Here is a 21108-nt window from a genome sequence, read left to right as displayed (position 1 = left end):
CTCATGCCCACATTCTTGCTCTGAAGTCCCAAGAGATAAAATTCAATATAGGATTTCTTTATCCTTTAGGTTGCTTTAAACAGTTTTTACACTTTCTTGTCTTTAGGAACTAGGATCAGAATAAAATCTGCATCTTCCTTTTTCAAAATTCCCTTGAGAATAAAGTGAGATGGGACCAGGGACATGAATGAGAAAAGCGTTCCTCCATGCTTCACTTTTAGGAAACAGAGGAATTTCCCAAAACAAAATCCCCAACAGTGCTTAACAGAGATTTAGTAAATGAACATGTACATGACTGGCTCTCAATGCACCAAAGTCAGTGTCTCTGTGACACAACTTCACAGGAATTCTATGTGTGAGTCAAAATTTTCATAACCTTTCCATTGATGGATTTACTATTATGAAGCTGTTTCTTCTGAAAACTTTATAATTTCTGAATACAGCTGTAGAATTACAGACTGAACTATTCTTCCTACCCTCTGAAACAATGAAGGAATGATCACCCTCTTCCTTATGCTGTTTACAGATGTGAAATTATTTCTATAATTATTCAATTTCCCCTATTATTTCAATCATTTTCATTTTTTCATCATTTCTTACTCTTCTCTTTATGGCTTTATATATCATGTGTCTTACTAGGATTTGCCATCTATAACCAATATAACTTCTACGGTGGTACCTTGGTGTACGAACCTAATTCTCTCCATGATTCTGGTTGCAAACCAAATTGGATGATAACTGAATCAAATTTTTCCAGAAGGTCAGCACTTAACCTGACAATTGAATTTCATTTGACTCTCTTTCAATTTGGTTTGTGGCCAGAATCATGGAAAGAATTATATTCATGAGCCAAGGTACCACTGTATTAGGGCAGCACCCTTTTCTTCAAAGTCTTACTCAACGCAGCTTGCACATCTTTGTTCCTGAAACTGTAGATGAAAGGGTTCATCATTGGCCCCACAATGGTGTAAAAAACTGTGGATACTTTATCTTCATCCTCAGACCCAGTAGAAGATTTAAAATATATGAATGCTGCTGATCCAAAGAAAAGAGAAACAGCAATTATGTGAGAGCTGCAAGTACTAAGTGCTTTGGACCTGCCCTTTGTAGAATGGATTAGAAATATGTTGAAAAGGATCAAGCTGTAAGAAATAAAGATTGTGAGAATAGGCACTATTATACTGACACCCACCACAATGAACACCACCAGCTCATTGATGGTGGTACTTGTACAGGAGAGCTTCAGGAGAGGAGGTATGTCACACATGTAATGGTTGATGACATTGCCGTAACAGAAGTTGAGTCTCAGCATGCATGCCGTATGGGCCATGGCACCTGTAAACCCTATCACATACCCACCCACCATCAACATGAGGCAGACCTGATAGGACATGGTGACTCTGTAAAGCAGGGGCTTACAAATGGCCACATATCTGTCATAGGCCATTGATGTCAAAATACAGCACTCATTAATAACAAAGAAAGCAAAGAAAAAGAGCTGAACCATGCACTCAGCATAAGTGACAATGTTCTGTTTTACAAAACTCACCAGCATTTGGGGGGTTATGACAGAGGAGTAGCAGAAGTCAGTAAAGGAAAGGTTGAAGAGAAAATAGTACATAGGAGTGTGCAGGTGAGGATTCAGACCAATCAGAACAATCAAGCCCAGGTTCCCCAGTGTGGAGACCACATAGATTCCCAAGAAGAGGAAGAAGAGAGGCAGCTGGAGCTCTGGCTGTTGTGTCAAACCAAGCAGGACAAACTCAGTCACTGAAGAGCCGTTGCCTGAGGCCATTCCTTCCTGTCATGTATCTGTGAGACTGAAATGGTAGCAAAATAACATTAAAATAAGATTTGAGTTCTCCAGTAAACCCCACTGTAATGAGACTGAGACCCTGAATAGTAGGGTGAGATCAAAACCACCCTTCTTTTCACCTTTATTTTCTCCACTTTAAAAGAATATGTAAACATGATTGTAAAAGTGCACATAGAAGGCAATTTCTGTGGGGATAAGATTGAAGAAGCCAAGGAACACTGCTGGCTGTGCAGCATCTCCACTCCACTTCTGTCTTGATAGTCCCCCCCCCCACCTCAGGATCAGTGAAGTCTCTGCAGACAGGAGATAAAGGGCTTGAAGAGCTCACCAGACCCTACAGATGAAGTCTGCAAAAAGAACAGTGGAAGAAATTCAGTTCAACGCTCACCATTTGGCAATGGCTCTTCAGGGAAGGACCTTACTCACTCCTGTTCCCTGATCTCCTGGAGGGACAAATAGTTCTGATGAATTTTAAAAGTGAAAAGAGATCATTTTTACCACTGTTATTATTTAGGGCTTTGGATGGATTTTGAGCTGAGGGAACCAGAACACAGCGCTCAGTCTCCAAGCCTCTCAGAAGCTATGAATTGCAGATTATATTTTCTGATGACAGCTCTGCCCAGTTTTCTCTTTAACCTGGGGGTGATAAGCAGAAACTACTTATGCCCAAAGTGCTACCTGCTAATACGACCCACGAGGTTTGTGAGTCATAAAATCCTAGGGACCTGATTAAAACGTGGAAGACCTACATTTCCCCGGTATTCTCCCCAGAGATCAAGCTTTATAGCTAAAAGACATTATCTATCCTGTATTTTCAATGTAGTTCATGATAAAAAAACATTGCCTTATTGAAACTACACCATTTTACACACATTTCAGTTTCGTACCAAATGAGGGAAATTGCCAAGCAGAAAAGTGACCTTTCTTGCATCTATAGCTTTTATCACTGTGAAGTAGCTACAACACCTATGAAATACTATGTATACATTTGTTCCTTCCATCTTCTCACATGAAATGAGCATACATTCATGCACCTACTCCAAAAACGTGCAGACATTGTGTCTTTTCTTCAAGGCTCTGTCTATAGCTCCATAGAGCCAAACCTGGCATATATATTATTAATAAATATTTGTATTGTGGTAAAGGATTGAATAGAAGAAGATTCCCTTCCCATGTTTTCCTAGAACCTCTACGGGCTACTACCCAGAATTCCTGACTCTGGGACAAGGCTTATGTACAGTGCCGGCTGGTTTTTGTAGATAAGAATGTAAGACAGGAAAAACATGAGTAAGACTGCTATGGTAAGTCACTGCTATACTTTTGGCACCCTCGAAATCAGAGTTACGAGCTCAGAGAAAGACCGTTGCACAGAGAACTTTCACAGGCTCTTGGAGAGTCCCAAAGTCTCTCCCTGCAGGACAGCAACACTAACTTGGACCAGAGTCAGATTTGCATCAGTGCAGTACAGAAAGCTCTCTAATGCCAAAATGAAGATTCTGTCCACTATAGGAAACCAAGACTCTTATTTGGTTTTTGGCACAGAAATGACCATAGTACTGATTTAGATAGATTAATATTGTGGATATTGGAAGGAATGTCTAGAATTAGAGAAATGGAAGTAGGGTGAGCTCTATGAGGCAATTACAACAGCCAGAGAATTACCTTCTTTAAATGCAGCAAATCATCAAGAATACTGTGAGTAATTCTAAGAAATAAACACATATAAGGGATGTTGCAAGGGAAGATCCAGCAGGACTTCTCACAAAGTGTATAAAAGTAGATAAAACAAAAAGTAGACAAAAAATTCCCCAATATACTAGCCTGGGTGTTTGGGTAAATTGTGCTGTTACTACAAACAAAACCCAGAAAGAGTAGAAATATCACTAAAACTTTTATTTGCAACTTTCAACACGTTTTGCTAGTGGATACTCAAAATATACATTAAGTAAATGCCTAAATAAGATATAATTGGGAAAAAATTGGAAGATCCCTCAAGTATACTTAAGATTACCTCAAAGGCAACCATTACTAAAACAGGTACTGATTATTATTCCTGGGACCCTGAAAATTACTAGGAGACCAAAAATTCCCAAGGGCAAGCTTGAAATGTACTCACAGAACATTTTTTGGGCCACAGCAATGATGAGGACTATGTGATTTCATTAAAATATATGCTTTCTGAGGAAATGTTAAGAACTCTTATTTTTGCAATGTAAGAACAGATTATGTCACACATTTATGTTATATCAAGTCCCACTGCAAAAGGAGTTTGGTTCCAGCCTTCTTTATTTTATTTTTTTACCTGTAATTTCTATTAGTATATATTTGCAATGCACAATGAGCATATTCATCATAGGGAATTGGTATATATACGTGACTAGAGTCATGTACAGTGTCTTTTTACTTCCCCTTCCCTCGTTCTTCCGGTCTCTCCCAACTCCAGATCCCCTTCCCATTTCCATAAATTCTACCTCTCTATTTCCTATCTTCTCTCTTTTATTTGGGGCTTCATGTGTACTTTGTTAAATAAATGAAATGATACAATATTTAACCTCCTCTGCCTGATTTATTTCCCTTAGCTTTATGGTATCAAAATGCACAATTTTCCTACAAATTACTCAAGTTTATCCTCCTTTATGATAGTATGGTACCACTGTATATAAATACCACATTTTCTTTACTCATTCATCTGTTGATGGACGCATATTGTGCTTCTAAGCCTTATCTATTATGAATTGTGCTGCTATAAACATGGGTTTGCATGTATCACTGTAATATGATATTGTTATTCTTTTGAGAAGGGGAATAGATGAGTCAAATGGAATTTCTAGTTTTAGTTTTATTGAGGAACCCCCATAGAGATTTCTATAATGGTTGTACTATTTTGGAATGCCATCAACAGTATATAAGGTTCTTTTTCTCTGCAGCCTCATCAGCATTTTTATTATTTGCTTTCTTGAGGATAACTATTCTTTCTGGAGAAAGATGGAATCTCAGTGTTGTTTTAATTTATATTTCTCTAACAGCCAGAAATGTCAATTTTTTCATGTATTTATGACAATTTGTACTTCTTCTGAGACATGACTATTTCAGTTGCCCATTTTTTGATTGAGTCTCTTATTTGAGGGGGTCTAAGTTTTTTGAGTCTTTATATAGTCTAGGCATTAGCCCTCTCAGGGATAGCTGGCAAAATTTTTTGACATTTCATAGGCTGTTTTTTCATAGTGTTGGTTGTTTGCTTTGTTGTGCTGAAGATTTTTAAATTGCTATGATTCCATTTGTTGATTCTTGTCCAACTGGGTTTCTGTTCAGAAAGTCTTTGCCCATACCTATGCCTTCAAGAGTTTTACCTATTTTACCTTCCAGCAGATTATGTGTTTCTCTTTTAACATTTAGACTTTTCATCTATCTTGATTTTAGCTTAGTAACGCTGAGAGATAATGGACCTAGAGTCAGTCTTCCATATATGGATAGCCAGTTTTTCCAGCACTATTTATTAAAGAAGTGATCTGTCCTCCAGTATGTTTGGGGCTCCTTTGCCAAAGATCAGATAGCTGAATACATGCGAGGCTGTTTTCTGCATCCTCTGTTCTGTCCCATGGATCCACATGTCTGTTTTGTGCCAGTATCTTTTTCTTCACTTTAGCTTTGTAATATAACTTGAAGTCCAGGATTATGATGTCTTCTGTTTTACTCCTGTTGCTGAGGATTATTTTCACTATCGTGGAACTCCTTGTTCCATGTGAATTTTAGGACTGTTTCCTCTAGTTCTGTGAGGAATGCTGTTAGTATTTTTTATTAGGATTGCATTAAATTTGGATATCAGTTTTTAGAAGTATGACCATTCTGGCTGTACAGTATTGGTTCAGACTATCCAGAAACAGGAGATATCTTTCCATTTTTCTAATCTTCTCTTCAATCTCCTTTCAGAATACTATAGTTTTCACTGTAGAAGTCTCTCACTTCCTTGGTTAGGTAAATTCTTAAGTACTTAATTTTTGTTGATGCTATTGTAAATACTGTTGTTTTCCTAATTTCTTCCTCAGTGAGTTTATTGTCGGTGTACAGCAATGTTATTGATTTTTCTGTGTTGATTTTGTATTCTACTGCCTTGCTGAATTTGATTATTAATTCTAGGAGTCTTTTGTAGAATTTGTTGGGTCTTCTCTGCAGAGAATCACGTTGTCCACAAATAATGAGAATTTGACTTCTTCCTTTTACAGACATATCTCTTTTACTTCTTACCCTTGCCTGATTGCTATGCCTAAAGTCTTGATTACTGTATTGAACAGAAGTGATGATAATGAACAACCTCATCTTATTCCTGATTTTAGAGGGAAAACTTAGTTTTTCCACATTTGATAGGATGTGGTCATTGGTTTGCCATAAATAGCTTTTTCACATTGAAATAAGGCCCCTCTATGTCTATATTCTTCAGGTTTGGTGTTTTGTTTCTTTGGCTAGTTGGAGTTTTTTTGCCATGAATAGATTTTGTACTTTCTCAAAACTTTTTGTTATATCTATAGAGTTGATCGTGTGATTTTTTTGTATGTGTGTGCCTGCTTCTGTATATGTGATGTATCACATATATTGATTGGTGAGTATTGAATCATTCCTTTATCCCTGGGATGAAGCATATTTGGTCATGATGTGTGATCTTTTTGAAGATTTGTTGCATTCTGTTTGCCAGTATCTTGCTGAGTATTTTTGTGTCTAAGTTTATTAAAGACATTGATCTATAGTTCTATGAAAATGGTAATAGTTTTCTTTTTGTTGAATCCTTGTCTGTTTTTGGAGTCAGGATAATACTAGCTTCTGGGAATGACTTTGGGAGTACTCTTTCCCTTTCAATCATTAAAGAGTTTTAGGTGTATTGGTGTTAGAGCTTTTCAGAAGTTATTGCAAAATTCATCAGTGAATCCATCAGGTCCTGAGCTTTTCTTACTTGGTAAGTTTTTCATTACTGTTTCAATTTTACTGTGTTGTGTTTTTTTTTTTTAACAGACAGACAACATTTTACAACATCGCAAAAGAACAGTACAGAAAATAAGGAGTTACAAACAAAGTGGTAGGGAATTAACAATGGTTGTTGTATTACATATTGATATCTTCAAAGTGGCTTCTCATGAAAACAGATATAGAAGTACAATACTGATCAACCAAACACTCATTGATTGGGTTACTTAGGGGTTTTATATCTTCTTGGTTCATGTGTATAGTAATTTATCCATTTCTTCTGAATGTTCAATTTTCTAAAATATGAGTTTTTAGAATAGTTACTAATAATCTTCTGGATTTCATCAGTGTCCACTGTGATTTCACCTTTTTCACTTCTAATTGCATTGATTTAGGTCTTTTTTCTTTTTTGGGAATATTGGCCAAGAGTTTGTCCATTTTATTTATTGTTTCAAATAAATAGCTGATAGTTTTTCATTGATTCCTTGTATTGTTTCTTTAGTATCAATTTCACTAATTTATGCTATAATCTTAATAATTTCTTTCTTTATACTACTTTCAGATTTGAATTGTTCTTATTTTTATAGGACTTTGAGGTGTATCATTAAAACATTTACTTAACTCACCCTGTTTTTCTGATGTGGGCATTGACAGTTATAAATTTCCCTCTTACAATCATTTTCATAGGGTGCTACAGGTTCTGGTATATTTTATGGGCATTATCATTTGATTGAGATAGCTGTCTAATTTTTTTCTCGAATTTTTCTGTGACCCATTGATTACTTGAGAAAATAGTGTTTAATGTCCATATGTTTGCATAATCTCTGTGGTTTAATTTCTGTACTTTCTTTTGCTGTTGATTTCTAATGTCATTGTGATATAATCTGATAATGTACACAGGATAATTTTAATTCTTTTGCATTTCAACATTCTCTATTGCCTCATATGTGCTTATATTTTTTGAGAAAAAAATCCATGTGTTATTGAAAAGAATGTGTGTATTCTGCTGATGTTGAGTTAAACACTTTATAGATAACTATTAAATTCATTTGTTCAAAGTGATGGTTCAGCTATGATATTTATTTGCTGATTTTTCTTTATTTTCTCTGGTTATTTGTGACAGTGGGATACTAAGGTCCTCCATATGATTATGTTGATGTTTATCTAAACTTTTATGTCCAATGCTCTTTTGTGAAGTTAGGTGCACTGGTGTTTGGTGCACATATGTTTATAATTGTTATATATTCCTGTTGAATTGTTCCCTCACCAATTTGTAGTAACTGTTTGTGCCTTTTCTGATCAATTTTGGCATGAAATCCACTTTATTTGAAAATAGGATAGCTACTCCTGCTTGTTTGAGGGTTCCCATATTATTTTTTCCATCCTTTTATTTTTAGTCTATGATTTTCTTTTTGGTTTAAATGTATTTCTTGGACACAGTATACTATTGACCCTTCTTGATCCATTTAGCCAATCTATATCTTTTCATTGGGAAATTGAGACCACTCACATTGAGAGTAATTACTGAAAGCTACTGATTTATTCCCATCACTGAGTTATTTTCCTTTTGCTGATTCTCCATTTCTTCCCATCTTCTTACTGTTCATCCTGGCTAGTGTGTTCTTTCTATTGGCATTGTTAACTTCATTTTTTCTAAGATATCCCTGAGAATTTTTTGGAGTGCTGGTTTGGTGGTAATGAATTTCTTAAAGTGCTCTTTAAAATAGAAAGACTTTATTTCTCCATCAACTATGAGAGATAGTTTAGTAGGTTATATCCATCTGGGTTATATTCCAAGGGAGGGGGAGCTGGAAGCAATTCACCCCAAACTTTTCTGGCTTTAAAGGATTATGGTAAGAAATCTGTGGTAATTCTAATTAGTTTATGTTAGTAAATGATTTGTTGTTTTTCTCTAACAGCTTTTAAGATTCTCTCTTTGTGTTGGACTTACGGGATTATGACGATGATGCGTTGTGGAGAGGTTCTTCTCTGATTGTGGCTATTTGGGGTTCTATATGCTTCACTTAGCCCAGTCTTCTAGTTCTGACACTCTGTCCTTGCATTGGTCATTTCTGGTGCTCATACTTTCAATAGAAACTTTAATCCTGGATTTCTGTTTATAACCTTTGCGTGGACTCTTATTGTTTGCTAAACTGATCATATTCTGTATCATTTTGTTTAGTTGGGTGAGTTTATTAGTGTCTTCTATAAACTCACTGATCATTGTATTATGCCCAATATTTGTTTAGCTAAATATTCTTTGAGCTCACTGAGCAGTTTATTGATTTGATGCTTTTATTTTCTCTTTTATCATTTCAAATAATTGAGCTGTGTAGCTTTTGATCCCTTCTCCATGCCCCATGGATCAGCTTTGGGAGAGCTGGAAGTTTTTTTGAGATATTAGAGATATTATTATCACAAGCCATTGTATTGTATCCCAAACCCATAAGTTCCATGTTTCATAGTTACATTTAGCATTGCCTTGATCAGATACCAGGGTCAGTTAACGTAAGCTCTAGCTCTGAGATTTTCTTTTCAGACTTGCTGTGTTGCAGTATGCTGGTCAACTTTTCATCATTCTGACAAAATACATGAGAACAACAACTGAGGGAAGGGTCATTTTGGCTGATAGTGTTAGAGGTTTCACTCCATATTTGGCTGGATCTATTGCTTTTAAGCTTGTGGTGAAGCAGAATCAACATGTTGAAAGGTTGTAATAAAGAAAGACAGCTCACATCACTAAAGTCAGAAAGCAAACAGAGAGAGAAAGAGAGAGGGAGAGAGAGACAGAGAGAGAGAGAGAGACACACACCAAGAAGAATGGGGCAAAGACAAGATAGAATCTACAAAGACATTCCCTTTGACACAACCCCTTTGATTAGGTCCCACCACCAAACCCTCCATCCAGTCAGTGATTTCCTCTTGCTAAAGCTAAAGCATTCTCAATCCAATCTCCTTCCAAATGTTCTACATCTGAGCATTGCTGTATTAGAAACCAAGTCTTCAACACATGAACCTTCGGGGGACATTTTCTATCCAAACTGTAAATCCAGTTTCCTCAGTTGTACATCAGACAATAATAATAGCCATCCAATTGTGTAAATTCAGTCACACTGATCAGATGAAAGTGTGTGTCCTTTATACTTCTACCTCTTTTTGTTTTCACAAAACATTTTAATGAAAAATGCTTAAGCACAAAAACCCATGCACAAGAGCAGTGTAATTTGTAACTGTGTGATATTAGATAAATTATCCTAGACATTAAGGAAGCCAACCAATAAAATTATTCAGAGGTTCAAAATGACAAATTTTAACTGTATGATTTCTCTTATACGAGAAACCCAAAGTATAAGTAAAGAGCAAAATAAAACATAGATAATAGGAAACAAGGCAATAGACTTTTTGCACACAGGAATGGGAGAAAAAATGCAAGAATGAGAAAAAGAATTCAGATGTATTATGTGTTATGTGCATGGACCAGTTCTCCCCATAAATGTAATAATTACGTACTATAAACATGTACTAATAAAAATTTTAATGAAAAATTTAACATGTACAACATACATATAAGGATAATATTACTGATGTCTACATTTATATGAGATGCTGGTAGTCAACTATTGAAAATACTTGGGAACTTATAAGTAATTTTTCAAATTAACTGTTAAGGGAAGGGAAGGTTAGATGACAGGCTATAGTATATGTATTTTATAACAACCAAAAGACGATGTCAATAGACCATTCCCTTGAATGCATCTCTTCTTTGTCCTTGGAAGCAGGATGCCTTATCTTGGCAAATACTCTTTGCTAAGGTGGCTTCATACAGAATTGAGAAAATGACTGTGCATCTCATCTTTAACACTGGTTGTCTGCACTAATAGATGATCCTGAGTAAACTTTGTCCAAGTTCTCAACATCTTATTATTTACCCATTAGATGAAATAACTTGATGGTAATTTTCATTTTTTGTCTTAGATTTTCCAAAATTTTCTCTAATTGATAGGCAGAAACCATGTGATTCTGAGTATTTGGTACTGGGTGTGAGAAAAGGATCTTGGAACCAAGATGTCTAAGGAAACCCAATTGTTATGGTTTGTGTCTAGATGTCCTCTCAAAGCATGGGGTGAGCTTCAAGAGTTTGTGATTAACTCATGATCCAATACTGGGAAAACGGGTGTGAGTGCTACACCTGCCCTGGGGTGGGTAGCCTGCATACAATATAAGGGAGGGAAAGAGGCTTGCTCTCTGCTGCTCCTACCTTTTGGCTTTTGCTGTCTTTGCTGTTTTCTGCTGCCGTGAACTGTTGCTCCTCTGTCATGTGCCGCTGTTACTCCTCAGCCATGTGCCAAGTATAGACTGAAATCTTCACAAACTGTGAGCTAAATAAACCTTTCCTTCCTTAATTTGGGCTGTCAGGTATTTTGTCTCAGCAGTGAAAGAAAAGTAACCAAGATACCAATCCTTCAAAATATGTAGAAGAATTTTTACAAGATGCCAAAAACTCAGAGGGCAAAATCAGTATATCCACAAATTAAGGTAAAAGCTGAAAAAGTAAGGTAAAGTGGAGGCATTCTATCTCCTTTGATATCATCTCCCACCCCCATTTTATTCTACTAGAGCATGAGGAGAGCTGAGTTAGCAAAGTTAGTTACGCTAGGAAGACAGAATTCTTGTAATCTACAGAAGCCTGTAGGAAGGAAAATAACACTTTATGGCAGAATTGGAGCTATGCATACTCCAATCCCATACTGCTTTCAGACTGAGTAATGAAATAAATCCCCTAGAGATACTAAAAGCCAAAATTCTTTTCTGTTATTTTATGTTAAACCAAGACACACAAGGCCATAAATTTTCAAACAAGATTCTTGATATATGTGAAATTTTCTCATGGTGAATTTATTAATGAGGTCTTCTCTAATCTCCCTACTCCAGTGAATTGCCCTAAAATATGTGGTTCTCTGCCTGAGTTAAACCACGGAAGTAGCATGTTTGTTGGAGTGAGGTAGGCTTGGCATAAAACTGCTTCTGCCACTTGCTTCAGAAAAGAATTAATTAAACTTCCTTTTCTTACCTATGTGAACAGTAAAACCTGCTTTTAAGGAAACTGGGACTAGCTATGGTGGTACATGTCAATAGTCCCAGCACTTGGGAGACTGAGGCAGGAGGATCACTGCAAGTTTGAGGAAAGCTTGTGCTATCTAGTGAGTTAAATATCAGCTTGAACTACGTAATGAGACTCTGTCTCAAAAACAAATGAGGAGAGACTAAGAGGCTGGAAGGGGAATTGGTGTTTAACTTCATCCATATTATTACTGTACTGCTTCCTATCCCTCTTTGTATACCAATTTCAGGCAGAAATACAGATCTGATAGCAAAAATCATTTAATGTAGATAGATGATAGACAAATGCTTGATTATTGAGAGAGATGATATATAAGATGACACAGTATCTGACAATATATATGTGAAATATACATAAATGTGGTATAGCAGGGACCAATAAATTTCACCATGCCTCAACCAAGACATTTGAAGAAACAGAAGGGACTCTGAACACAGTGAACTCTTACATTGCTCCAGATGGCCTAAACAGGTTGCCTGTTTCCAGATCAATCCCCCGTCCCAAATTTCACCCACTGTCAGTGCCCACTAGGCAACTTGATCCACATTCATCTCTTTTTAAGAAAAGAATACATAATAGTTTTTACAGGAAAGAAGAAGAGGAAGATGACCACCATTTGGCAGTTGCTCTTCCAATTTTGCTCTATTGATTAAATCAGACAGTCTTGGAAAACTATATTCCCTTCTAGATGAAAAAAAAGATAGATACACTACTATCAAGAAGCTTTATAATTTAAAATTTATGTGATTATAAATCTCTTTAGATTCCTGAGCTCACAATTTTATTGCAGCCAGGCATGGTGGCACATGCCTGTAATCCCAGCACTAGGGAGGCTGAGGCAGGAGGATCGTTGTGAGTTCGAGACCAGCCCAGGCTACAAGTGAGCACAACGCCAGCCCCATTTTATTCTACTAGAGCATGAGGAGTGAACTACATAGTGAGACCCTGTCTCAAAAAGACCAAAAAAAAAAAATTTTTTTGCAAGCTACAAGAGGTATTGAAATTCTTTGTTCCGATCTGCCTTAACAGAGAAAAAGAGAGTTAATTATGCATCATCTTTCTGAAGTTTTCCAGAACCTCTACCATTGCATTTAGATACATTGTCTTTATAGTCTACGAGAGCTATTTAGTAGTCCAGGGAAACTATTTCCAAACAATAAACCAAAATATCTAAATCATTTTTTTAAACCATATACTCATTAAATTTTTTTACTCAAAAAATTTCATCATGAAGCTCAGAAAGAGAAACTGAAACAAAGATAAAGAGTAAGTAGGAACAAAAAAGATGTCCAATCCTTATGAGTTTTAAGATGTTCTATCAAGATCATGGTCATGAAATTTTGGTTTTGGCTGAGAAAGAACAGATTTTCTATTTCCTTTTAATGTCATCTTGACACATCAAGTATTAGCCCTGAAAAACTTATTCAAATGTAGATTTTTACCTAAAAAAGATCCTGATAAAATAAGTAGAAAAGGGGAAAATAAAGGAATACAGAGAGAAGTCAATGATTCAATATGTCTTGAACTTCTACTGTCTTTGGAGATATACTGAGGGGAAGATTGACATCAGGAGTCTTCCTTGTGCTTCTCAATGAGGCTTTTTGTATGAACTAGCTCCACAGGCTGTTCAAAATACAAGCCAGCATGTAGTAACAAAGCCGTCTAAGAGAAGCAAGGTGGTAAAGGGAAGGGAGGGCCACCCTCACTTTTTAAGAGATGTGAATGGAATCTATAACCCTATATGACCCCAAAGGAGGATTTAGATGCAGTCTGAACCAATGGGTCAAGGATGAGATGACTGAGCCCTGTGGGGTGAAAACTTTGGCCAAGGAATTAATGGAAAATGTCCAAGAGATGAATCAGGGGTCCATAAACCAAAGCAAAGCTTAGATGAGACTAGGTTAGAAAGAGAGCATCATCAGTCCTGAACAAACAGAGAAACCAAACTTTAATCTATGCCAGTAGAGACTTTACCATCAAGGGTCAATGGAATACTAAGAGGCAGAACTAGATTCCTGTTCATTTGTGAGTCCAGAATGCATCCCAGCACAGAGGGGAAGGGAGAAAAATATCCTAAGAACTGAGTTGTTTTCTAAAGAAAATGACTATTTATTTAAAAGCACTATTTGATTTTATGCACAGAGATAAGTACACTAGGTTTGCTTAAAATTTAGCTATATTTCCCTACTATCTAGTGAAGTGACCCTGATAAAGAAAATCTTATTAGTTATCAAAGTAAACTACATATGATTTGCATGAGTAGATATGTGGTTCTACTATAAATTCATGGTTGAAAGGAACAAAGCTTAATTCTTGCAGCTAATTTAAATTCTATATTAAGAGAACTCTCACTTGAATCTTGCGACTTGAAATGTTTTTCCACTAAAGTACACTCTTTCTCTAAACAACTGAAGTATTATTATTGTCATGACTTCTCTTTCAGTACCCCAACTACCTTTTGTCTAACCCCAAGTCTTTTCTCTTGGTGCTTTGACCCATGTCCTAGGCCCTATATCCTAAACATTTCTTCATAATTGGCTGTTGTTGTGGGAAGCAACTTTGTTTATGCTAAATTACTTGCTAAAAGATAAGTAATAGGCAATGGCATAATTCTAAGATGACATATTCATTTATGAGAATATCATGTTCTCCCTGTCCCACATCCAAAGAGGTTATCACTGTTTGATTAAATAAGTTAAGTAACAAACCCTGCTTTGATTTATCTTAATATAGATTCTTATGTATGGAGATGGGATAAAAAGGTGTGGGGCCCTGGAAAAAGAGAGAAAAGTTCAAGTGCAGTACAGAAGTACCATTTGCCTCAGAGAGCACTTTCCTAGATCAGCAGGACATCGACCTTGGGAAGAAAGTTCCAGCTACCACAGTGCAGAGGAGGTAAAACTGATGTCTCTTTCCTGGTGTCACTTCTTAGACACAGTGCACATTTGTAGAGGCCAAAATATTTTTTAAATGTTGAGAGAAAGTTAACTAACTTGGTTATAGGATATATACAGGAGTCTGGTTGGAGGCAGAATGACCATTTTCCATCACTCTTAAACTGAATCAAAGCTGCTAGAGGCACTTATGAATTTTCTAATACCATTCTGTATTTAAGAACCAGAGAATAAAATTTCATTAAAGCAGTCAGCTGTGGCTCTGCTAGCTTGACAGACTGCTGAATTTAAAACACTGGGATTTTGGACAAAAGTATGGAAAAACCATTCACCTGTACAAGTCTTCTGAACATTAGTCCTGTCAAGCAAATTCTCTCTATATTCTCCAACCTGTCTTCCTCAGTTCCACATTCTTAATATATTCAGTTATGTGGTGGGCTATCTGGATGACTCTTCTTGAAAAAAGAGCAGTTATCTCCATTTTGGCTAAACCTGGCCCTATTTCCATGTATTGATATGTACAGAGTTGGCTAGGACCCCTTCAACTGGCTTTAAGCAATGCAAATTGGTTCAGCTGAGGTGCTCCTGTGTAGTTTTTAAAGCAAGGCAAGAAGGCAGTGTTTCCCTGGTCCCCTAGCTCCCAAATAAACATGTGTGAGCCAGAGTGGGATGGAGAGCTGAGCTGTAGGCTGTTGGTGGAATGGAGCCTTGGGATAAGAGACTATGATTAAGTACTGCATGAAAGATTATACATCAGAGCTGTGGCACTGACCTCAAAACATTAGATACTACCTCAGTTGTTATGCAGATTATTCTTTCTTCATATTGTTCTCTCTACAAATTGCAGAGGTGATTTCAGGTCTCTTACCTAGCCCAGCTCATAGCACTTATGTACTTCCCACAATTCTCAGAGTCACTCATCCTCAAGCCACTCCCTCCTTCATGAATTAACAAAACCCAGGTTCAGCTCTGGGTCAAGGCCTTTCCTTGACCCAGTTAGCCATCATAACAGCTGAACTTAGGATGTCCTGGCCTCCCATACTACAAATATGCCTTAGTGTCTTCATTCTCAACATGGATTACACTGGAAGTGGTAGATTGGAATTAATTCACTAGAATTCCAATAACCTTTCCATGGGATTATAAATATAAACTTCCTGGGCCCTTGTTAGGGCTCTCTATACAGTTCTGTATGATTTAATTCCCTGTATTCCAATATCTAATTTATGTTTCCCAACCACCCGTGGCCTAGTCCAATTTAAAATGCCAAGTTTATCCATGATGTCAGTCTGACTGACATGAATTCACAAAAAGATGTAACAATTTTTAGATATACCATCTGAAACTTGAGCTTCAAAATTATATAGACCTTGGTTGTCTTAAATAAGTTACTACATGCCTTTAACTTGCAAATGATCCACGTTTTAAAATGCAGAAAACTACTTGATAAAAATCCTGAATTAAAATAAATACTGAACATAAATTACTTGATACAATACCTGACATAAAATAAGTTCTTAACAAATACTGTGTACATGAGGATGATGATGGTGATGGTGATGATGATGATGATGTGATGGCAATGGTGATGACAATGACCATGAAAATGATGGCAGCAATGATGACCTTAAGAAACTATCCGAAAGAAATTTGCCCAGAATAATTTTCTTTTTCACTGAGAAACATCCAGCTAGTCTAAAATATGACTCAAGGCCCTACAGTTATTTTAACCTCCTGATAGTCCATCTCCAAGAAGTTTAAAAATATTTTGATCCATACAAATGTACTCTGTATCCAAGAAGTGACAATAGGAAAGAAACATCAACATTACCACCTCTGCGCTGTGGTAGCTGGAACTTTCTTCACAAGGTCAATGTCCTGCTGATCTAGGAAAGTGATCTCTGAGGCAAGTTGTACTTCTATACTGTACTTGATGCTTTTTCTCTAGGAGACAATGGGGAGTCATTTTAGGACAATCCTCTCACGTTCTAGACTGTCTAAAACTGCAGGTCACCAGAGATTGGCTACGGTTCAAAACAATAAAGAAATAATGGACAAGAAGATTTTACCTCCTACACAGGTCTTCTCAAGCACACTGGGATACTAAAGCACTTCTTAGATTCTAAGATCCCTGCCTTTGCTAACCTGGGGCTCAATGCTTTAGGGGACCAGTAAAATCCTTCTGCCTCCTCCACAGCTTCTTCATGGCCATAATGACTTCTTTGTTTCTCAGTGTATAAATGGCAGGATTCAGCATTGGAGTGACAATTGTGTATAGCACAGAGACTACCTTATCCATGGGAAACGTCCTGAAAGGTCTTGCATAGATGTAGATGCAAGGCACAAAGATTAAGGTCACCACAGCAATGTGAGAGGCACAAGTGGACAGGGCTTTGCTGCGACCTTCTTGTGAGTTGCTTCGTAGCATCACTAGAAGTGCAGTGTAGGATCCCAGCAACACCAGAAAACACATCAGGGTGACCAGGCCATTGTTTGATACCATCAGAATCTCTAAGACAAATGTATCAGTGCATGCTAATTTGATCAGCTGAGGCACATCACAGTAAAAGTTGTCCAGCTTGTTAGGCCCACAGAATGGCAGCTGGATAGTCAATGCAACCTGTACAATGGAGTGAATGAAGCCTCCCACCCAGGATGCTAGCATAAAAAGCCCACAGACTGTCTGATTCATGATGAGTGTGTAGCGCAGGGGCTGGGAAATGGCAACATAGCGGTCATAGGCCATGACAGTCAGCAGGAAGATCTTGATGCCTCCGATGAAGTGGAAAAAGAAGAGCTGAGTCAGGCAGGCCCCAAAGGAAATGGTGGGATTTCCCGAGAGCAAGTCAACCAGCATCCTAGGTGCAGTGATGGAAGAGTAGGAAAAGTCCAAGAAAGACAGATTGCCTAATAGAAAATACATGGTTGTGTGCAAACGTGTATCAGAAGTCACTATGACCACAATAAGAAGGTTTCCAGTTATTGTCATGAGATACACAGCTGAGAAGACAATGAAGAAGAGGAAGCGAAGCCCCCATACCTGAGAGAGTCCCAGTAGGACAAATGTTGTTACCTGGGAATGATTTGCTGGATTCATCTGTTACTAGGTGTGACCTAGTGAATGAACCTGCCAAAAAATTGGAAATATTTAGCAAGGCTTCTGCAAAGATATCAGAAGTAATTTCCCCTTCCCATTCTGGGGATGTTCTTCTATTCACTTACTACAAGAATGCTTTCAAGTAGTTCTACAAACCACTAAGCATGTGAATGTCATACACTGATGTGATAAACACCAGGGCCATGATAGTCAGGATAGCAGAGATATCTCTAAGAGTTGCCAAAGTCCTAACAGCTCCATCATCACTGAAAATTCCAAGTCCAAAGTCTCCTCTGAGACTCAAAGCAAACTCTTAGCTGTGAGCTCCTGTAAATATCAAAAAGACATTCTCATTCCAAGAGGGAGGAATAAACTAATAGAAAGCAATAATGCTAATGAAAGACTGAAACCCAGAGGGACAAACATTCAGTCCTGTAGTTCCATGTTCAGAACCCCAGGAAGTTCTGGTGACAAGACATGAATTTCAAAGGACTTGGGCAGCCCACCCCTATGATACTGCTGTTGATGGTAGCACTTATGGATTCTCTGTTAGGCTGGCTTAGCCTACTCCTGTGGCTTGTCACAGCTGCACCATGTTCCTGGGTTCTCTAGCTTTCTGTGATCTCCACTGTGCTTTCAGCTTCACTCTCAGAGCTTCACACTTTGCCTTCTGTGAGACACCCTGCCTGACCTCCCAGGCCTTCTTTTTAAATCTGGGTGGAAGCCTCCCTAACCCCACAACTATTGCATTCTGTATTCTTATAAAACAAGCAGCATATAAGTGATACTTAGGGCTGCCACCAGCTCCACGAGTAGCCAAATTCTTTTATATCATGGCTGCGGGGGCCTGTAAATGCCTAAATGGTTGAGCACTATGAGCAGAATCTTAAGAAACCAATTTCCTAAACAGCCTTTCTCAAGCGGGGTATCTTGGGGGTCTTTAACCTTTCCATTCTTAAATCTGTGAAGGATGAGGTCTTTCAAATTCCTCCCATCCTTACAAGTCATCCTTCATATTGTCCCAGGGTAAAGTACTTGGCTTTTTAAAGTACTAGTCTTGGGGCTGGGGATTTAGCTCAGTGGCACAGCGCCTGCCTGGCAAGCGCAAGGTCCTGAGTTTGATTCCCTGTACCGGAAAAAATAAAAATAAAAAAATAAAGTACTAGTCTTTACAGCAAATAAGCTCTCCAGCTTTACAGGCCCAAACAGGAGCTTCCTTTGTAGTGAAACTCAAAATTTTTATCATTTACCCGTGCTGTCTGCTTTTGACTTCCCAGTACAAACCTGTCTAAAATCAGTAAGTAGTATGCATACTACAGCCTGAACACTGGGCTGAAATGTCCTATGCCTGATTAATTAGTCCACCACCCTTATTCTTAATTTCCTATAAAATCTCCAGACAGGAGAAAAATGTTGGTAAACTTTCTACCAAATAATAACACATGATCTGGAGTACAAACGCCAGTGGAATCCTTCCCAGCTGAAACCTCTTGAGCCTTGTCTTTATTGGGTGCATTACTGTCAACATTCTGGTCTTTTGAGCTTCAACCAGAACCTCCCATCAAGCTGGGCTCACAGAATTTTAGAGCTGTTTCTCTATCCAGCTTCTCCAAACCTTTCCAAATTCCTTCAGTGAACTATTATCAAAGACTTCTGAACCACATGGTCAGGCAGCATCACAGCAATGACCCCAATTATATGGTACTAAGATTTGTTTTAGTTACTTTCTTCATATCTGATACTCATGTCTTAATGGATAAAAGGGGGGGGGGGTTACTCAGTTTGTAGGGATTTTAGTCCATCTTCTGCTGACTCCAAAGTGGGATAGCATGGGACAGGGGCATTGTGGAGGAGAGCTGAGGAGAACAGCTCATACCATGGCCATGGGGAAGCAGAGGGCATCAAAGGAAGAGCCAGGAAGGAAAAATACCTTTCCAAATCACATCCCCAGTGACTAGCCTCTTCCTAAAAACAAGTCAGACTCTACCTCCTAAAAACAAATCAGCTGTAAGCTCCCATAATCCATTTTCCTCCCATAAGCCCCACTGGCAAGTGCATGAGGCTCTCAGAGAACAGCTACATATAAACCCTAAGACCCCTAAATACATACTCAGTTGCTCTCTGGGATAGTTTAGGATATATATATATATATATATATATATACGCATGTTTAAAAGCATGCTAAAGTCATAGACAGGAAAACAAAATAGAAAAATTGCTTCTACACTCTATAAGGATGTAATAAAGAACTTATGTTTTCTCTAAAATTAGATAAGAAAAGTATGAGAAAGTGAAAACTTCCTGTCTTGTGGCCCTTGGAAATATAGAGAAACTTCAGTCTCTGGCAAAATATAGGAGAAAATATAGGGAAGGCAAAGAAAATTAAACCATCTCCAAAGAGTTTGAGTGTCAGTGCACATTACCCAAAGAATAATTTCTTACTCAAATAGAAAACAGCAAGAGGAAGCTATAAACATTTATTGAAGTGTAAAACCACCACCTAAATGCAGTTACCTCAACATTTGTAAACTTTTAAATTAAGGGGGGGGGTGTTATACAATGTTTTAAAAGATAGTAGAAAAGCTGACTAAAAATTTTGGCATAAATTCCTTCACATTCCTTAATGGAAATATGAAATGTCTTTTCCATCTACTCCATCTAATTTAATCTTAAATGCAATTTCAAATTGTGTTTTAAAGTTTTGTTTCTTTTTCCAGGCAATGAGTTTATATTTAGTGTCTCCTACTAACTACTTAATACTTAAAATGAGTAAGACTTAAATGATTTACTGTAACTAAATGTGCAATTATCTGCACAGAACCTTCACCTTCCAATTCCCATTTCATCATTCTGTATGGTGCCCAGCATCTCTCACACAGACATTATGATCTCAAGCACAACAAACTACTTCAAAGTCCCCACATTTGTCATGCTCAATTCATGCTTCCTTGATTTCCTTTATTAATCTCTATGCATTAATTTTGTTTTAATTATAACAAACTAGATTTAGTATAATCCTATTTAAAGTCTCCAGTAAGTTATTTTTGGATATTAACAAAACTGGTCCTAATGTTTGTTTGGTGAGGAAAATGATAAATAGTCAGTATATTTAAGGAAAAGAACAAATTTAGGGGGCTGGGGATTTAGCTCAGCGGCAAAGCGCCTGCCTGGCAAGCGCAAGGTCGTGAGTTCGGTTCCCGGTACCGGAGAAAAACCAAAAAAA

The 21108-nt window shown here is 37.5% G+C and overlaps 2 protein-coding genes across 3 annotated transcripts in view; both read right to left on the bottom strand.

Annotated features, from left to right (window-relative positions):
• Positions 1–865: 865 nt before the first annotated feature.
• On the bottom strand, positions 866–9350 carry LOC102020434 (olfactory receptor 147-like). Of its 2 annotated transcripts, none has more exons than XM_005378631.2 (2): positions 9341–9350; positions 866–1797 (listed from the first exon to the last, which is right to left on the bottom strand). In XM_005378631.2, exons 1-2 carry the CDS (start codon positions 9348–9350, stop codon positions 866–868), a joined length of 942 nt encoding a protein of 313 aa, XP_005378688.2. The 2 variants fall into 2 exon arrangements, with proteins under 2 accessions (XP_005378688.2, XP_013366392.1); XM_013510938.1 differs by lacking the exon at positions 9341–9350 and adding an exon at positions 4195–4203 and having other exon boundaries at positions 866–1801.
• A 7590-nt stretch (positions 9351–16940) lies between these two features.
• The window catches only part of LOC102029164 (olfactory receptor 4D5), an 11865-nt gene continuing 7697 nt past the window's right edge, over positions 16941–21108 (bottom strand). Inside the window, exon 2 of the mRNA XM_005378405.2 lies at positions 16941–17915. Coding sequence (XP_005378462.1) covers positions 16941–17885 — 945 coding nt within the window. The 5' untranslated portion in view covers positions 17886–17915. The remainder of the gene's footprint in view (positions 17916–21108) is intronic.

Source organism: Chinchilla lanigera, unplaced genomic scaffold, assembly GCF_000276665.1.
Source record: "Chinchilla lanigera isolate Chin_1 unplaced genomic scaffold, ChiLan1.0 scaffold00011, whole genome shotgun sequence".
Classification (NCBI taxonomy): domain Eukaryota; kingdom Metazoa; phylum Chordata; class Mammalia; order Rodentia; family Chinchillidae; genus Chinchilla; species Chinchilla lanigera.
The sequence above is the reverse complement of the archived record's forward strand: the minus strand, read 5'-3'. Positions and strand labels throughout refer to the sequence as shown.